This window comes from Molothrus aeneus, chromosome 3, assembly GCF_037042795.1.
Source record: "Molothrus aeneus isolate 106 chromosome 3, BPBGC_Maene_1.0, whole genome shotgun sequence".
Lineage (NCBI taxonomy): Eukaryota > Metazoa > Chordata > Aves > Passeriformes > Icteridae > Molothrus > Molothrus aeneus.
In genome coordinates, this window is record NC_089648.1 from 113,360,343 (window position 1) to 113,376,427 (window position 16,085).

The 16,085-nt window shown below is 65.9% G+C and overlaps 1 protein-coding gene across 1 annotated transcript; it reads left to right on the forward strand.

Annotated features, from left to right (window-relative positions):
• Nucleotides 1–445: 445 nt before the first annotated feature.
• On the forward strand, nt 446–16,062 carry CAD (carbamoyl-phosphate synthetase 2, aspartate transcarbamylase, and dihydroorotase). The gene is made up of 44 exons (XM_066547700.1): nt 446–550; nt 738–877; nt 2,292–2,421; nt 2,600–2,742; nt 2,832–2,973; nt 3,474–3,645; nt 4,513–4,698; nt 4,772–4,884; nt 4,987–5,132; nt 5,216–5,347; nt 5,568–5,801; nt 5,910–6,131; nt 6,433–6,621; nt 6,841–6,965; nt 7,044–7,177; nt 7,252–7,364; nt 7,450–7,700; nt 7,771–8,017; nt 8,216–8,314; nt 8,400–8,624; nt 8,702–8,884; nt 8,964–9,182; nt 9,264–9,431; nt 9,502–9,684; nt 9,757–9,861; nt 9,941–10,189; nt 10,396–10,477; nt 10,651–10,817; nt 10,951–11,115; nt 11,190–11,321; nt 12,025–12,226; nt 12,296–12,486; nt 12,555–12,695; nt 12,802–12,897; nt 12,966–13,104; nt 13,711–13,755; nt 13,859–14,013; nt 14,099–14,173; nt 14,277–14,489; nt 14,689–14,814; nt 14,909–15,064; nt 15,142–15,243; nt 15,328–15,422; nt 15,937–16,062. Exons 1-44 carry the CDS (start codon nt 466–468, stop codon nt 16,037–16,039), a joined length of 6,720 nt encoding a protein of 2,239 aa, XP_066403797.1. The 5' UTR covers nt 446–465; the 3' UTR covers nt 16,040–16,062.
• Nucleotides 16,063–16,085: the final 23 nt, after the last annotated feature.

Sequence of the window (16,085 nt, forward strand, 5' to 3'; positions counted from 1 at the left end):
TGTCAGAGCGCGCCGCTACTCGCAACATCTCTGCTTGCCCAGTCTTGCCTAGTCTGGAGCAGTTATCGCAGCCCAGGCCGCTAGTTTCTTGCCCAGTCTTATGGCCAGCCTGACTCCGCTGGGGCTCCGGTGTCGCCTCCGCCGGCATCTCCGGCCGTGCCCCGCCAACGGCGGTCAGGCCCTGGCTCGATGCTCTCCTCCGCCCCGCGGCCATCGCCCCACGGCCATCGCCCCGCCATCGCTCGGTGCTCCGGGTGCCGCTGTCCCGCCATCGCCCCACCATCGCTCGGTGCTCCGGGTGCCGCTCCCCACCATCGGCCGGTGCGCCAGGTGCCGCTGTCCCGCCCCGGGGGCGGTGCCGGCGCCGCCCCGCCCCGGATCCTCCCGCCGCCGCTGCAGCCGGGCGGGCTCACCCTGCTCGGTGGCCGCCGCGGAGTCCCGGAGCGGAGCGCACGTGGCGGCGCCATGGCCCGGCTGGTGCTGCAGGACGGGTCGGTGTTGCCCGGCCGCCCCTTCGGGGCCGTCGGGGCCGCGGCCGCGGGGGAGGTCGGTGAGTGTGTCCGGGGGCCGGGATGCCGTGGGGCGGCGCGGGAGAGAGCGGGAAGGAGCGGATCCGGCCCGGCCCGCTGTCTCCCTCCGCCCGGGCCCCACCGTGGGGCCTGTCGGGGGCGCGGGGCCGCGATCGGCCCGGCTGTGCCCGGCTCCGTCCCCCCGTCACCCCGTGCCGATCCCCGCAGTGTTCCAGACCGGCATGGTGGGGTACCCCGAGGCCCTCACCGACCCCTCGTACAAGGCGCAGATCCTGGTGCTCACCTACCCGCTGGTCGGTAACTACGGCGTGCCCCGGGACGAGCCCGACGTCTTCGGCCTCAGCAGGGTGAGCAGGGGGGCTGCGTGTCCCGCCCCGGTGCCGCTGTGGCGGTGGCACTACGGGACGATGCAGGGCGGGACGGGTGCCAGGGCACAGCGAGTGGCACATGGTGGCACGGAGAGGTTTGGCTCCGACGCTGTAGGGTCGCAGTGCGGTCTGACATGGTGAGGGCTGGGGAGACCCCCGAGTATTGGGGTCGGGGTGCCCTGGCAGCCCGTGGGGTGCGGGCTCTGTGTCCCCGGCAGCCCGTGGGACAGGCTGTGTGTCCCTGGCAGCCCGTGGGACAGGCTGTGTGTTCCTGGCAGCCCGTGGGACGGGCTCTGTGTCCCCGGCAGCCCGTGGGACAGGCTGTGTGTTCCTGGCAGCCCGTGGGACAGGCTCTGTGTCCCTGGCAGCCCGTGGGACAGGCTGTGTGTTCCTGGCAGCCCGTGGGACAGGCTCTGTGTCCCTGGCAGCCCGTGGGGTGCGGGCTGTGTGTCCCTGGCAGCCCGTGGGGTGCGGGCTGTGTGTCCCTGGCAGCCCGTGGGGTGCGGGCTGTGTGTCCCTGGCAGCCCGTGGGACAGGCTCTGTGTCCCCGGCAGCCCGTGGGGTGCGGGCTCTGTGTCCCCGGCAGCCCGTGGGGTGCGGGCTCTGTGTCCCCGGCAGCCCGTGGGGTGCGGGCTCTGTGTCCCTGGCAGCCCGTGGGGTGCGGGCTCTGTGTCCCTGGCAGCCCGTGGGGTGCGGGCTCTGTGTCCCTGGCAGCCCGTGGGGTGCGGGCTCTGTGTTTCCTCAGCAGGGCTCTGTGGCAGGGTGGGAATCTCAAGCCCTTGTCCCAGGGCCGGGCTGGGGCTGGGCAGAGGGGCTGCTCAGGCCCCAGCGCCCTCCAGCCCCTTGGCCTCCACGCCGTCTGTCCCGGGGCAGAGTCCAGCCCTGCTGCAGCCGTGCCTCGCTGGCCTCCCCACGCCCACCCTGTGGGGTCTCGCTGTCAGCAGCCCTCTCCGGGCTGTGCTGGGTGGGTCTGTGCTGTGGCCCGTGCTTCCAGGAGCCAGTGCCCTGATCCCATGGCACGGGACATACCAGTGTGGCCAGACCTCCCTGGCGAGGCTGTGACCAGTGGCAGTGGTGCTTCCCCATGGGCTTGGTTTGTCCTGCAGCTGTGCCAAGCTGAGGGCTCCCATGGCATGGACCATGTGGGCGGTGGGCTGCGGTCCAGCAGTGCTGTGGGGGCCCGAACACCCCATTCTGGGGCTCCCTAATCCAGAGGAACTTTGCTGAACTAAGGCTCAGCCTCGCTGCAATAGGTGTGGGCAAGGTAGGGGCAAGTGGCAGCCCAGCAGTGTGAGGGCTGGTCCTGTGCTCTGGGAACGGGGTCAGTGTTCCATGGGGTTTCTCCTGGGCTGGTGACCCTCTGCCTTGGCCTGCTCACCCTCTGTCCCCCCAGTGGTTTGAGTCCAGCAAGATCCACGTGGCCGCGCTGGTGGTGGGCGAGTGCTCAGAGACCCCGAGCCACTGGAGCGCATCCCAGTCCCTGGACCAGTGGCTGAAGGAGCAGAACATCCCCGGGCTGGAAGGTGGGACCGGGGAGACAGCAGAGGGGGGTGGGGGCTGTGGCTCTGCAAGTTCTGAAAGCAGACCCGTCTCTGTCGACCTTTGCCCACCTGGGGCTGGAGCCTGTGTTGGAATTTGGGGCACAGGGTCCTGCTGGGGTGGGCTGGGGCCGCGGGGCTGTGTCTCACAGCCCACTTGCAGGGGTGGACACCCGGGCGCTGACAAAGAAGATCCGCGAGAAGGGGACGCTGCTGGGGAAGCTGGTGCCGGATGGGACCCCCGGGGGGAGCCTCTCCTTTGAGGACCCCAACACGAAGCCCCTGGTGCAGGAGGTGTCGCTGAAGGTGCGCTGGGGGCTGCGGGGGGCTGTGCAGCCCCGGCTGTGCAGGGCTGGCCCCAGCAGCAGCCCGGGTGATCCGCTCCCCTCCCGCAGGCACCGCGAGTGTTCAACCCGGGCGGGTCCCTGCGTGTCACCGCCCTCGACTGCGGCCTGAAGAACAACCAGATACGGTGCCTGTGCAAGCGGGGGGCCACTGTCACTGTGGTGCCCTGGGACCACCCGCTGGACCCTGCAGGTGAGATGGCAGAGGTTGGGGACAGTCTGGGGTCCCACCGGGGGGGTGGGGGGAATGGGTGTGGCCCTGTCTGCATGTTTGGTGCTGGGGACAGCAGGCGCCTGTGTCCTGCTCACCTGTGTCCTGTGGGGTGGGGAGCCTTGGTGCCATCATTCCTGGGGGCTTTAGGGCTTGGGCCCTCAGTGTGGCACCACAGGAGCAGGGCCGTGGGCTCGGGGTGCCTTGCTGTGGTTGGCATGGGGGACTCTGGACTGTGGTATTGGTGTGGCTCAGGGCACCATGGGGGACTGGCAGGGCCTTGCTGCCACCTGAATGGGTGTTGTGGGCTCAGAACACCTTGGTTGTAACCCTGCTGGGGTGTCAGGGGAGCCACAGGCTCAGGGTGTTTCTCTGCTGGTAGCCAGGAGTGCCTGCAGTGAACCTGTGGGCACCTTGGGGACCCCTCTGTAATGCTGAGGGGCTGGGGGCCCCACTCTGACCCTGCTGCTCTCTTGACACAGACTTTGACGGGCTGTTCATCAGCAATGGCCCTGGGGACCCACAGCTCTGCCAGGAGACGGTGTCCAGCCTACGCCAGCTGCTGGATGCACCCCAGCCCAAGCCCATTTTTGGCATCTGCCTGGGCCACCAGCTGCTTGCCCTGGCCCTCGGTGCCTCTACCTACAAGATGAAGTGAGTGGGTGTGGTGTTACATTTTAGTTAAATGGGATGCTCTGTCTCACCCCTCAAAAATGTAGGGCTTATTCCAAGCCTGTGATCCTCCCCTGGAGTATCATGGATCTGTAAACCCATTGGCCCAAGTCTTATTCCACGCCCACTTTGAATCTCCCTGTTGGGCTGTGCAAGGAGACCAGAGTCTCTCTGAGCCTTTTCCTCTCTTGGCCCTTTTCTCCCTAGGCCCTCCCTGCCTCCCCCTTCTCCCTCAGAATCCATGCTGCTCCTGGGGCTGGGACCCCCAATAATTAGCACCTTCCTCTAATCAGCACCCTCAGAAGCTGTGTGGAGTCTCCTTGCCTGCCTGCTGCTACCAGCGAACACCCAGCTTGGGGGGCCCCCTGGGATCCCCCAAACTGCAACAAGTGTGGGTCCAGAGTGAGCGCAAGGCTCTCGGCTGCAGGGGCTGGCTGACAGCTGTGTGTGTACCCCTTTGTGGTGGTGTTCCCAGGGGTCCCAGGATGAGGGAAGAGAATCTGACTCCATGTTTCAGAAGGCTTGATTTATTATTTTATGATATATATTATATTAAAACTATACTAAAAGAATAGAAGAAAGGATTTCATCAGAAGGCTGGCTAAGAATAGAATAGGAAAGAATGATAACAAAGGTTTGTGACTGACCAGAGAGTCTGAGACAGCTGGGCTGTGATTGGCCATTAATTACAAACAACCACATTGGACCAATCCCAGATGCACCTGTTGCATTCCACAGCAGCAGATAATCAATGTTTACATTTTGTTCCTGAGGCCTCTCAGCTTCTCAGGAGAAAAAATCCTAAGGAAAGGATTTTTCAGAAAATATCATGGCTCCGTACCCTCCCAGGTACGGGAACCGCGGGCACAACCAGCCGTGCGTGCACGAGGACACGCGGCGCTGCTTCATCACGGCGCAGAACCACGGCTTTGCCGTGCAGGCGGGCAGCCTCCCGCCCGGCTGGCTGCCGCTCTTCACCAACGCCAACGACGCCTCCAACGAGGGCCTGGTCCATCAGAACAAGCCCTTCTTCAGGTGGGCCTGGGGCCGCAGCAGGGGGCTGGGGGGCGGTGGCTGTGGGACGTGCCCTGCCTGACCCCCTCCACAGTGTCCAGTTCCACCCCGAGCACTGCGCCGGCCCCACGGACCTGGAGGGTCTCTTTGATGTCTTCGTGGAGGCGGCACGGGACCTGCGGGACGGGCAGGGCAGCGCCCGGACAGGTGAGTGTGAGTGTGAGGGACAGCGGGACCGTGGGCCAAGGGCTGCAGGATGGGGCTGTGCATGTCCCCAGCCCTGTCCCCAGCCTGCCACATCCCCCCCAGTGCGGCAGCGCCTGCAGGAGTGGCTGACCTACAGCAAGGCACCAGCGGGGGACTCGGAGGCAGCCCGGCCCCGCAAGGTGCTGATCCTGGGCTCCGGTGGCCTTTCCATTGGGCAGGCAGGCGAGTTCGATTACTCAGGGTCACAGGTGAGTGCCAGTCCCAGGGCAGGGGGTGGCAGTGACCCCAGGAGCCCAGGGCCACCAGCAGTGACCCCTCTGCTCCCCATGAGGCCATCAAAGCGCTGAAGGAGGAGAACATCCAGACGGTGCTGATCAACCCCAACATTGCCACAGTGCAGACCTCCAAGGGGCTGGCAGACAAGGTGTACTTCCTGCCCATCACCCCTGAGTACGTCACCCAGGTGAGCACCGGGATGCTGCCTGGGAGAGGGCGATTTGGGAATGCAGGGATGGCAGAGCTGGGGGATCAGGGTGGGGCTGGGCTGGGGGATGGCCCAGAGCCTGGTGCAGGTAGGGCTGGGTGGGGTTGGAAGGGACCTGGGGAGCAGCAGAGGTGAGGAGCCAGCTGGAAAGCACAGGACCCACCGCTGTGGTTTCTGTGCCACCTCCCCGTGCCCCCAGGTGATCCGGAACGAGCGGCCTGATGGGGTGCTGCTGACCTTTGGGGGACAAACAGCCCTCAACTGTGGCGTGGAGCTGACCAAGGCGGGTGTCCTGGAGCGGTACCGTGTGCGGGTGCTGGGCACCCCCATGGCCTCCATTGAGATGACGGAGGATCGCAAGGTCTTTGTGGAGAAGATGGAGGAGATCGGGGAACACGTGGCGCCCAGCGAGGCTGCTGCCTCCCTGGAGCAGGTCTGGGATGCTCAGGGGGGCTGTGGGGCAGGGCAGGGTCCTGTCCCTCCTGTTCCTGCCCCTTGCTGTTCCTGCCCTTCCTCTTCCTGACCCCATTGCTCCCTGCAGGCACAGGCAGCAGCTGAGCGCTTGGGGTACCCGGTGCTGGTGCGCTCTGCCTACGCCCTGGGAGGGCTGGGCTCTGGCTTTGCCAACAACAGGGAGGAGCTGGTGGCTCTGGTGAGCCAGGCCTTCACCCACACCTCCCAGGTGCTGGTGGACAAGTCCCTGAAAGGCTGGAAGGAGATTGAGTACGAGGTGGTGCGGGATGCCTACAACAACTGCATCACGGTACGGGATGGAGGGAGGCCCTGGGCTGCTGCAGAGGGACGGACGTGGGGGAGGGACTGGGGGCTTGTGCCCAGCCTTGTCCCCAGGGAGGACTCCCCAGTGCCTCTGGTGGTGCTGGCACAGCTGCTGTATGCCACTGGTGGCTGCACCCTGTGAACAGAGCCCTGCACCCCTATGCTGGGTGTCCACCCCGTGGGACACCCCGTGTGGTCCAGTCCTGACTGGGCAGGGGAGGATGTGCTGGGAACTGGGAGGAATGCGCCACGGACAGCACATGGAGCTGTGACCCCTCTGCTGCCAGGTGTGCAACATGGAGAACCTGGACCCGCTGGGGATCCACACGGGCGAGTCCATTGTGGTGGCACCCAGCCAGACCCTCAATGACACCGAGTACTTCATGCTGAGGCGCACAGCCATCAAGGTGGTGCAGCACCTGGGCATCGTGGGCGAGTGCAACATCCAGTTTGCCCTCAACCCTGAGTCAGAGCAGGTACTTGCAGCCCCCTTCGGGTTCTGGCTCCCTCTCCCAGTCCCGGGCCAGCCTTGCCCTGGGGGATCTGCTCCTGCCCCAGCTGTCCCACGAGGCTGTGCCACAGCAGGCCCCCGTGCTGCAGCATCTCTGGGACACCGTGGGTCTGGCCGTGTCACCGTGTCCCTGGCTTGGCCTGTTCCACGGCACCCTCTGACTCTGCCTGCCTGCTGTCCACAGTACTACATCATCGAGGTGAACGCCCGGCTGTCCCGCAGCTCGGCCCTGGCCAGCAAGGCCACTGGCTACCCACTGGCCTATGTGGCTGCCAAACTCGCCTTGGGCATCCCCCTGCCCCTCCTCAGGTGAGGTACCACCACACTGTGGGACAGGGCGCTGCCCTGGTGGGATGGCCCCGTCTGCTGACCCCGTCCCCTCCTCAGGAACTCCGTCACCAACTCCACCACGGCCAGCTTTGAGCCCAGCCTGGACTACTGCGTGGTGAAGATCCCGCGCTGGGACCTCAGCAAGTTCGTGCGTGTCAGCACCAAGATTGGCAGCTCCATGAAGAGCGTGGGTGAGCATAGAGGGACAGCACTGGTGGGGCACGTGGCAGGCACGGGACCCGCCTGCTCACCCCACCTTCTGCAGGGGAGGTCATGGCCATCGGGAGGAACTTTGAGGAGGCGTTCCAGAAGGCTCTGAGGATGGTGGACGAGAACTGCGTGGGCTTTGATCACACGGTGAAGCCGGTGTCAGACATGGTGAGCACTGGTGCTGGCTGTGCCATTCTGGGGGGAGAGGTGCCCACCTGCCTCCCTCGGCCACCCTCAACCCTTGGCCTGGCAGGAGCTGGAGACGCCAACGGACAAGCGGATCTTCGTGCTGGCAGCGGCGCTGCGGGCCGGCTACTCCATCGAGCGGCTCTACGAGCTGACCAAGATTGACCGCTGGTTCCTGCACAAGATGAAGAACATCACGGACCACGCAGTGCTGCTGGAGTCCTACCGTGGCCAGCAGGGCACCATGCCCCCCGCCGTGCTCCAGCGCGCCAAGCAGCTTGGCTTCTCCGACAAGCAGGTGGCCCTGGCCGTGCTCAGGTGAGACGGGGAGGGGGCGGCCCTGTTCTGCTCCCTGCCTCGCTCCTGGCGCTCACCCAGCTCTGTGCAGCACCGAGCTGGCCGTGCGGAAGATGCGACGCGACCTGAAGATCCTGCCGGTGGTGAAGCAGATCGACACTGTGGCTGCAGAGTGGCCAGCCCAAACCAACTACCTGTACCTGACCTACAACGGCTCTGAGCACGACCTGGGCTTCCATGAGCCCCACGTCATGGTCATTGGCTCCGGCGTCTACCGCATCGGCAGCAGTGTGGAGTTTGACTGGTGTGCTGTTGGCTGCATCCAGGAGCTCCGCAAGGTCAGGCGGGCCCTAGCTCCCTGTGGAGGGAGGGATGGGTGTCCCCGCTCAGAGGATGGGGCTGGGTAGGGGCTGGGGGCTCTGGGCTCACCTTGTCCCACCTCCACCCTGTGGAGTGAGGGATGGGTGTCCCCGCTCAGAGGATGGGGCTGGGTAGGGGTTGAGGGCTCTGGGCTCACCTTGTCCCACCCCCAACAGATGGGCTTCAAGACAATCATGGTGAACTACAACCCTGAGACAGTGAGCACAGATTATGACATGTGTGATCGCCTCTACTTTGACGAGATTTCCTTTGAGGTGAGGGGCCTGGGGCCTGCCAGCTGCGGGGCTGGGTGAGGGCTGCCATGGCTCTGTCCCAGCCCTGCCCCGCACCCTGCTGCAGGTGGTGATGGACATCTACGAGCTGGAGAACCCTGAGGGTGTGATCCTGTCCATGGGCGGGCAGCTGCCCAATAACATCGCCATGGCCCTGCACCGGCAGCAGTGCCGCATCCTGGGCACCTCCCCGGAGGCCATCGACTCCGCCGAGAACCGCTTCAAGTTCTCCCGCCTGCTGGACTCCATCGGCATCAGCCAGCCCCTCTGGAAGGAGCTCTCCAACATGGAGGTGGGCCCAGAGAACAGGACAGGGCTGCCCCAGGGTGGCTCTGTGTGTGTGTGTGCTGAGTTCCTTCTGTCCCACAGTCAGCCAAGCACTTCTGCTGCAAGGTGGGGTACCCGTGTGTCGTGCGCCCCTCCTACGTGCTGAGCGGGGCTGCCATGAACGTGGCGTACTCGGACAGTGACCTGGAGAAGTTCCTGAGCAACGCTGTGGCTGTGTCCAAGGAGCAGCCAGTTGTCATTTCCAAGTTCATCCAGGAGGCCAAGGTCTGCCCAGGAGGCTGCTCCACCCCTGAAAGCCCCAGCCCCAGCCCAGGGACAGGCTGTGACCGTGCTCTGCTCACAGGAGATCGACGTGGACGCGGTGGCCTGTGACGGTGTGGTGGTGGCCATCGCCATCTCAGAGCACGTGGAGAACGCTGGGGTGCACTCAGGTGATGCCACACTGGTGACACCCCCCCAGGACATCACCCCCAAGACGCTGGAGCGCATCAAGGCCATTGTCCACGCCATTGGGCAGGAGCTGCAGGTCACAGGGCCCTTCAACCTGCAGCTCATTGCCAAGGTACCTGGGACCAGGGACTGCATGGCCAGGGGAGAACAGCCCACATCCCCAGCCCTGCCTCATCCTGTCCCCTCTCTCCAGGATGACCAGCTGAAGGTGATAGAGTGCAATGTTCGTGTCTCCCGCTCCTTCCCCTTCGTCTCCAAGACCCTGGGCGTGGACTTGGTGGCTCTGGCCAGCCAGGTGATCATGGGTGAGGATGTGGAGCCCGTGGGGCTGATGACAGGCACAGGCATCGTTGGCGTCAAGGTGAGTGGGGGCCATGGGGCCAGGCTGGGGTGCAGGGCCAGGCAGTCCCTGAGCATCCCCTTGCCCTCAGGTGCCCCAGTTCTCCTTCTCACGCCTGGCGGGCGCTGACGTGGTGCTGGGTGTGGAGATGACCAGCACAGGCGAGGTTGCCTGCTTTGGGGAGAACCGCTGCGAGGCGTACCTGAAGGCCATGCTCAGCACCGGCTTCAAGATCCCCAAGAAGAACATTCTGCTGACCATCGGCAGCTACAAGGTACGTGGGGTCAAACTGCTGCGAGGCTGGGGTTCCCCCTCTGCCCTCTGACCGGCCCCTGCTTGGTTCCAGAACAAGAGCGAGCTGCTGCCCACGGTGCGGACGCTGGAGAGCCTGGGCTACAACCTGTATGCCAGCCTTGGCACCGCCGACTTCTACACCGAGCATGGCATCAAGGTCAGGGCTGGGGGCCTCGCTGCGGGGCCAGGGTCACTGCCGGGGTGCTGCAGGGCCCTGACGGGGTCACTGCCTGCAGGTGAAGGCTGTGGACTGGCACTTTGAGGAGGCAGACAGCAGCGAGGCTGGCGCCCGGGAGAGCCAGCGCAGCATCCTGGACTACCTGGCCGAGAACCACTTTGAGATGGTCATTAACCTGTCCATGCGCAACTCGGGCGGCCGCCGCCTCTCCTCCTTTGTCACCAAGGGCTACCGCACCCGGCGCCTGGCTGTCGACTACTCCGTGCCCCTCATCATCGACATCAAGTGCACAAAGCTCTTCGTAGAGGTGGGCTGGGGCACCTGGGGACCGTGGCTGCAAGGAAAGGGAGCAAAGTAGGGTTGCAGAAGCCCTGCTGTGGGTGCTGCGGGGCAGGCTCTGTGCGTGGGTGTCACTGTGCAGGGGTTGGGTTTGGGGGCCACCTCGGACAGGCATCATCACCCTGGCTCCTGCTCCTGCCCCTGGGTCCTGCCTCACGGCTGCTCTTTCTGCAGGCACTGGGCCAGATTGGGGCAGCCCCCCCACTGAAGATGCACGTGGACTGCATGAACTCCCAGAAGCTCATCCGTCTGCCAGGTGGGTGTTCAGTGGCCCCAGGGCACAGCACAGAACAGGGGCAGTGCTGGGAGCCGGGCTGGGCACATCTGCAGGCACTGCAGAGATGTTTCCATGCTGCACTGGGGGGATGGCCTTGTCCCTCATGTCCCCTGTGGCCAGCAGCTGCCAGTGCTGACACTGACACTCCCCAGGCCTGATCGATGTCCACGTCCACCTCCGTGAGCCGGGTGGCACCCACAAGGAGGACTTTGCATCAGGCACGGCGGCCGCCCTGGCCGGGGGTGTCACCATGGTGTGTGCTATGCCCAACACCAGCCCTGCTGTCACCGATGCCACCTCTTTCACCTTGGCACAGAAGGTGAGGAGCTGCTGCCAGCCTGGTGCTCGCATCCCCTCCTGTGCCAGCCGTGGTGGGCTCACTGCCCACGGTGGGCTCGTTGCTGGTGGCGGGACTGGTCCCACCGCAGCACCCACCGCCTCTTGTTGTGCAGCTGGCAGAGGCTGGGGCCCGCTGCGATTTTGCTCTCTTCCTGGGGGCTTCCCTGGACAATGCTGGCACTCTGGGCCCCTTGGCTGGGGCGGCTGCCGGGCTCAAGATGTACCTGAACGACACCTTCTCCAGCCTGCGGATGGACGACGTGTCGCTGTGGATGGAGGTGAGCAGGAGGGCAGGGGCTGGCACGGGGCAGGTGGCTCCTGGCACCGGTGCCCACCAGCCCTGTCCCCCCAGCACCTGGAGCAGTGGCCGCGGCACCTGCCCGTCGTGGCGCACGCCGAGCGGCAGACGGTGGCCGCCGTGCTGATGGTGGCCCAGCTGTACCAGCGCCCTGTCCACATCTGCCACGTGGCCCGCAGGGAGGAGGTGAGAAGGGCGAGCTCTGGGTTCTAGGGATGGAGCACGGGGCCCACTGGGTTCCCCACTTATTGGAATATGACCAGTATTGGTGGACGGGACGTGCCTTGGCTTGTCTGGCCCTGCGTCTGGACCAAATAGTGGCAACTGTGGTGTTTCACCCCTGAGACACTTTTGGCTGGCTGGGTGCTGCAGCTGGGCACATGAAGTCCAGGCAGGCCGGGGCTCCAGTGGTGGTGGGGTTAACTCTTGAGGTTTCCCTCTGCCGGAGAAGCTTTAAGGGGATGGTGAAGGAAAGGAGTCGGTTCTGATGGAGGCTTTGGATCCAGAGCTTTATTCTGGCCCTCAGGCCTCTGAATGCAGCACCAGCTCCCACAGAACTCCCTAAGCCCGTGGTTGCTGCTCCTTTAACCCTGGGGAGAGGGGCAGGGAAGGGGTAGGGAGCCACCAAGCAGGGACAGGAGGGGAGGGACAAAGGGACAAAGGACACCTGGATGGCCCAATGCCCCCCAGGGGTAGAGGGCATCCTTTGAATCTGCCAATCACTCAATGCCCTTCTGGAATGCCAGGACTGACAGACAGTGCTGGGAGGGGTCAGGGAGAGGAAAGGAGAGGTGACTGACACACCTGGGAGGGAATCTTCAGGGGAAAAACGTGGGTTCTGGGGTAAACCCTGAAATCACACAACACCCACTAACCACGGCTGCCCCAGATCCTCCTCATCAAGGCGGCCAAGCAGAGAGGGATCCCGGTGACGTGCGAGGTGGCCCCGCACCACCTCTTCCTGAGCCAGGATGACCTGGGCCGCCTCGGGAAGGGCCGTGCAGCCGTGCGGCCGGAGCTGGGCACCCGCCAGGACGTGGAGGCGCTCTGGGAGAACCTGGACATCATCGACTGCTTTGCCACTGACCACGGTTAGTCCCCAGGGATGGTGGCCGTGGGGAAGGTGGTGGGGACAGCCCGGTGACAGCCCCGTCCTGCAGCTCCCCACACGCTGGAGGAGAAGCTGGGGCAGGAGCCGCCCCCTGGGTACCCTGGCCTGGAGACCATGCTGCCACTGCTGCTGACGGCCGTCTCTGAGGGGAGGCTCAGCGTGGAGGACATTGTGCAGCGCCTCTATGAGAACCCTCGCAAGATCTTTGGGCTGCCAGCTCAGGAGGACACCTATGTGGAGGTGTGTCCTTGCCCTCCCGCCCCAGGTGCAGCCCCCACCCTTCTGCCTCTGACCCGCTGTCCTGGCAGGTGGACCTGGAGCAGGAGTGGATCATCCCCAGCAGCACAGTGTTCTCCAAGGCCCGTTGGACCCCCTTTGAGGGCATGCAGGTCAAGGGCACAGTGCGGAGGGTGGTCCTGCGTGGGGAGGTTGCCTACATTGATGGGCAGGTAAGGTCCTGGCTCCTTTCCTTCCTGTATTGAGGGTGTCCCCCATCACAGGGGTTCTCCCAGTGCTGAGCCCATTTCCCTAATCCCCTCCCTGCCGTGGCTGCAGGTGCTGGTGCCCCCTGGCTATGGACAGGATGTGAGGAAGTGGACCTCAGGAGCTGCGCTGCTGCCACACGTTGCCCCCAGCAAGGAGACTGTGAAGGTAGGGGGGTGTACAGAGCTGGCAGGGGTCCCTCCGTGCCCCAGCTCCAGCTTGGTCTCTCGTTGCAGCCCCCCGAGCAGGCCCGGCCCGTGGCTGCTGACGCGCTGCGTGGACGAGCCCCCAGCCCGCGCCGGCCCGGCCCCGCGGGGGACGCGCGCTTCCACCTCCCGCCCCGCATCCACCGAGCCTCAGACCCCGAGCTGCCAGGTAGGGGGGTGGGCGGGCAGCGGGCGCGCTCCTGGGGGCCGGGGCTGGGACCGTGGCTGGGCGGCCCCGCTGACGCCAGCCCTTGTGTCCCGTTCAGCGTTCCGGAGGCTGGGAGCCGCGCACCGCCCGGGCGCCCGAGGCACCGGTAATGTCGGGGGGGCTCACACGGCACCACGTGCAGCCCATGAGTGCATCCCCTCCCCCAGGTGCCCTGCAGGCCTCGGGCTGCCTGCGTGCCCCCCGTGGGCCCCTTGTGGCACCCAGCACCAGGGCTGGGCGCTGTAGGACAGGGCACGGCCGTGCCGCCCGCTCCCTCCTGCCCCAGCCTGCGTGGCACCTCGGGGACCCTCGCTGCCAGTGTCAGCTGGGGGGTGGCCAGCTGGGAACTGCAGGGTGAGCAGGGAGAGTGTCACAGCACAGCGTGGGGCTTGGACTGCCTGTCTCTGGTTCACCATCACTCTTGCGTCATGCCCATCTTGGTTTCACCTGGTGTTGCCGTGTGCCAGCAGGGCTGTGCCACACTGGCAGCACACTGGGACGAGAGCAGGGCCCAGGGTGCCACCTCTCCCCACATCCCTAACACCCCTGCTCCCCTCTCCCACCCAGCTGAGGACGCTCGTGAGAAGGGCAGCAGGAAGGCAGCGGAACCGGGTGAGTGCAGCAGGGGCCCACAGTGGGGATCCAGGGTCTGTGGCTGGTGGCTGGGCTCCTCAGGGCACCCCCGTGGGCTGACTGCCTGCTCTCGGTGCCACAGATTCAGCAGTGATCCAGGACAGCCACTTCCACCCGCTGGGCCCTGTCCCGCGCCAGACGTCCCCTCAGCGCGCCCCCCACTTCCAGACTTCCCCACTGCTGCACCCCCTGGTCGGGCAGCACGTCCTCTCTGTGCGGCAGTTCTCCAAGGAGCAGGTGCCCAGCCGGGCGGGCAGGGGGCTCTGGGGGCTGTGGTGCCTCCTGTGCCCCCGCTAAGCCCCAGTGCCACCTGTCCCCGCAGCTGTCCCACCTGTTCAATGTGGCACACACCCTGCGCATGCTGGTGCAGAAGGAGCGCAGCCTGGACATCCTCAAGGTGAGCCGTCCCTGCAGCACTCACCTGTGGCATGGGCACCCCGAGGGAGCCCCATGTCGGGCAGGGTGCCAGGGCTCCCCGAACTGACAGCCCGGCCCTGCAGGGGAAGGTGATGGCCAGCATGTTCTACGAGGTGAGCACGCGGACCAGCAGCTCGTTTGCAGCAGCCATGAGCCGGCTGGGCGGCTCCGTGCTGTCCTTCTGCGAGGCCACCTCCTCGGTGCAGAAGGGCGAGTCCTTGGCTGACTCCGTGCAGACCATGTGCTGCTACGCCGACGTGCTGGTGCTGCGGCACCCCCAGCCCGGCGCTGTCGAGGTGAGAGGGGTCAGGGCAGCTGCCTCCTGCTCTGGAGGCACCGGGGACGCTGCCCCAAGGGCAGGGATGGTGACCTGCTCTATGGGCAGGGATGTGGTCCCCAGCTGGGCCAGGGTGGGCTCCTGCTGCCCTGGGGCCATGGGAGTTGTGTCTGTGCCTGTGCTCACAAGGCCTGTGCCCTGCCTTGCTGCTGCTCCAGCTGGCTGCCAGGCACTGCCGCAAGCCAGTGATCAACGCCGGGGACGGGGTGGGCGAGCACCCCACGCAGGCACTGCTGGACATCTTCACCATCCGCGAGGAGCTGGGCACGGTCAACGGCATGACGGTGAGCTGGGGGGCCAGAGCCATGGCCGGGGGCTCAGGGGGCCCCGTGCGGGCCCTGGGGGGCCCGGGCAGGCTGGGCTGACCGCTGTCCCCAGATCACCATGGTGGGGGACCTGAAGCACGGGCGCACGGTGCACTCCCTGGCCCGCCTGCTCACCCTGTACCGCGTCCACCTGCGCTACGTCACGCCGCCCGAGCTCCGCATGCCCGCCGACATCACCAGCTTCGTGGCCTCCAGGGGCATCCAGCAGGTGAGGGGCAGGCTGGGGGGTGGCCCCCACACTGTCTGGCCCAGCTGTGTCCCCCCCAACCTCACGGTGCTGTGCAGGAGGAGTTTGGGAGCATCGAGGAGGCGCTGCCGGACACAGACGTGCTGTACGTGACCCGCATCCAGAAGGAGCGTTTCCAGCGGGCCGAGGACTACGAGGCTGTGAGTGAGGGGAGCCTGGCTCCTGCTGCCCTTGGGGGGCTGGGCACCCCCCTGCCCTGCTCAGGGCTCTGTTTGTTCCCTCAGTGCTTCGGGAAGTTCATCCTCACACCCCACATCATGACCCGGGCCAAGGAGAGGATGGTGGTGATGCACCCCCTGCCCCGTGTCAACGAGATCAGGTGGGGAGGGGGCAGCGGGGCTAGGGAGGGTGCTGGGGGACAGGGGAGGTTTGGAGGGGGTGTCTGGGAGAACGGGTATGAAATATACAGGGCTGAAGGGGGATCCTTGGGGCATGGGGGCTCTGGAGAGGTGCTGGGGCAGTGGTGTCCCTGGGGCAGTGGTGCAGCTGGGGCAGTGGTGTCCCTGGGGCAGTGGTGTCGCTGGGACACTGGCAGGGCCGTGGGAGCTGCGGTGTGCTGGGGGTGTCTGGGAAGGCACCGGGGATCAGGGGCGGGAGGACTGTGGTGTGCTGGCCAGGGCTGGGGAGCGCTCGGAGCCACAGGGGCTGCACTTGCTGGGCTTGGGGGACAGGCCCCGTTGTGCCGTGGGTGCCAGGACCAGGGGGGTGTCAGTGGTTCCAGGGCGGATCCTGAGGGTCCCGGGGGTGCCAGAGGTTCCGGGACGAGTGGGGGCTCGGGGACCCCGAGCGTATCGCGGGGAGCGGGCGGCGCCGCTGATGCCGCGTTTCCGCAGCGTGGAGGTGGACTCGGACCCGCGCGCCGCCTACTTCCGGCAGGCGGAGAACGGCATGTACATGCGGATGGCGCTGCTGGCCACGGTGCTGGGCCGCTACTGACCAATAAACGCTCTGGGTCGCGACACGGCATCGCGCCGCGACACGC

Coding starts and splice junctions, on each gene's coding strand:
- CAD (XM_066547700.1), top strand. CDS start 466: ATGGCCCGGCTGGTGCTGCAGGACGGGTCGGTGTTGCCCGGCCGCCCC. Junction 10,190..10,395: donor GCACAAAGCTCTTCGTAGAG/GTGGGCTGGGGC, acceptor CTCTTTCTGCAG/GCACTGGGCCAGATTGGGGC. Junction 12,487..12,554: donor AGGAGGACACCTATGTGGAG/GTGTGTCCTTGC, acceptor CTGTCCTGGCAG/GTGGACCTGGAGCAGGAGTG.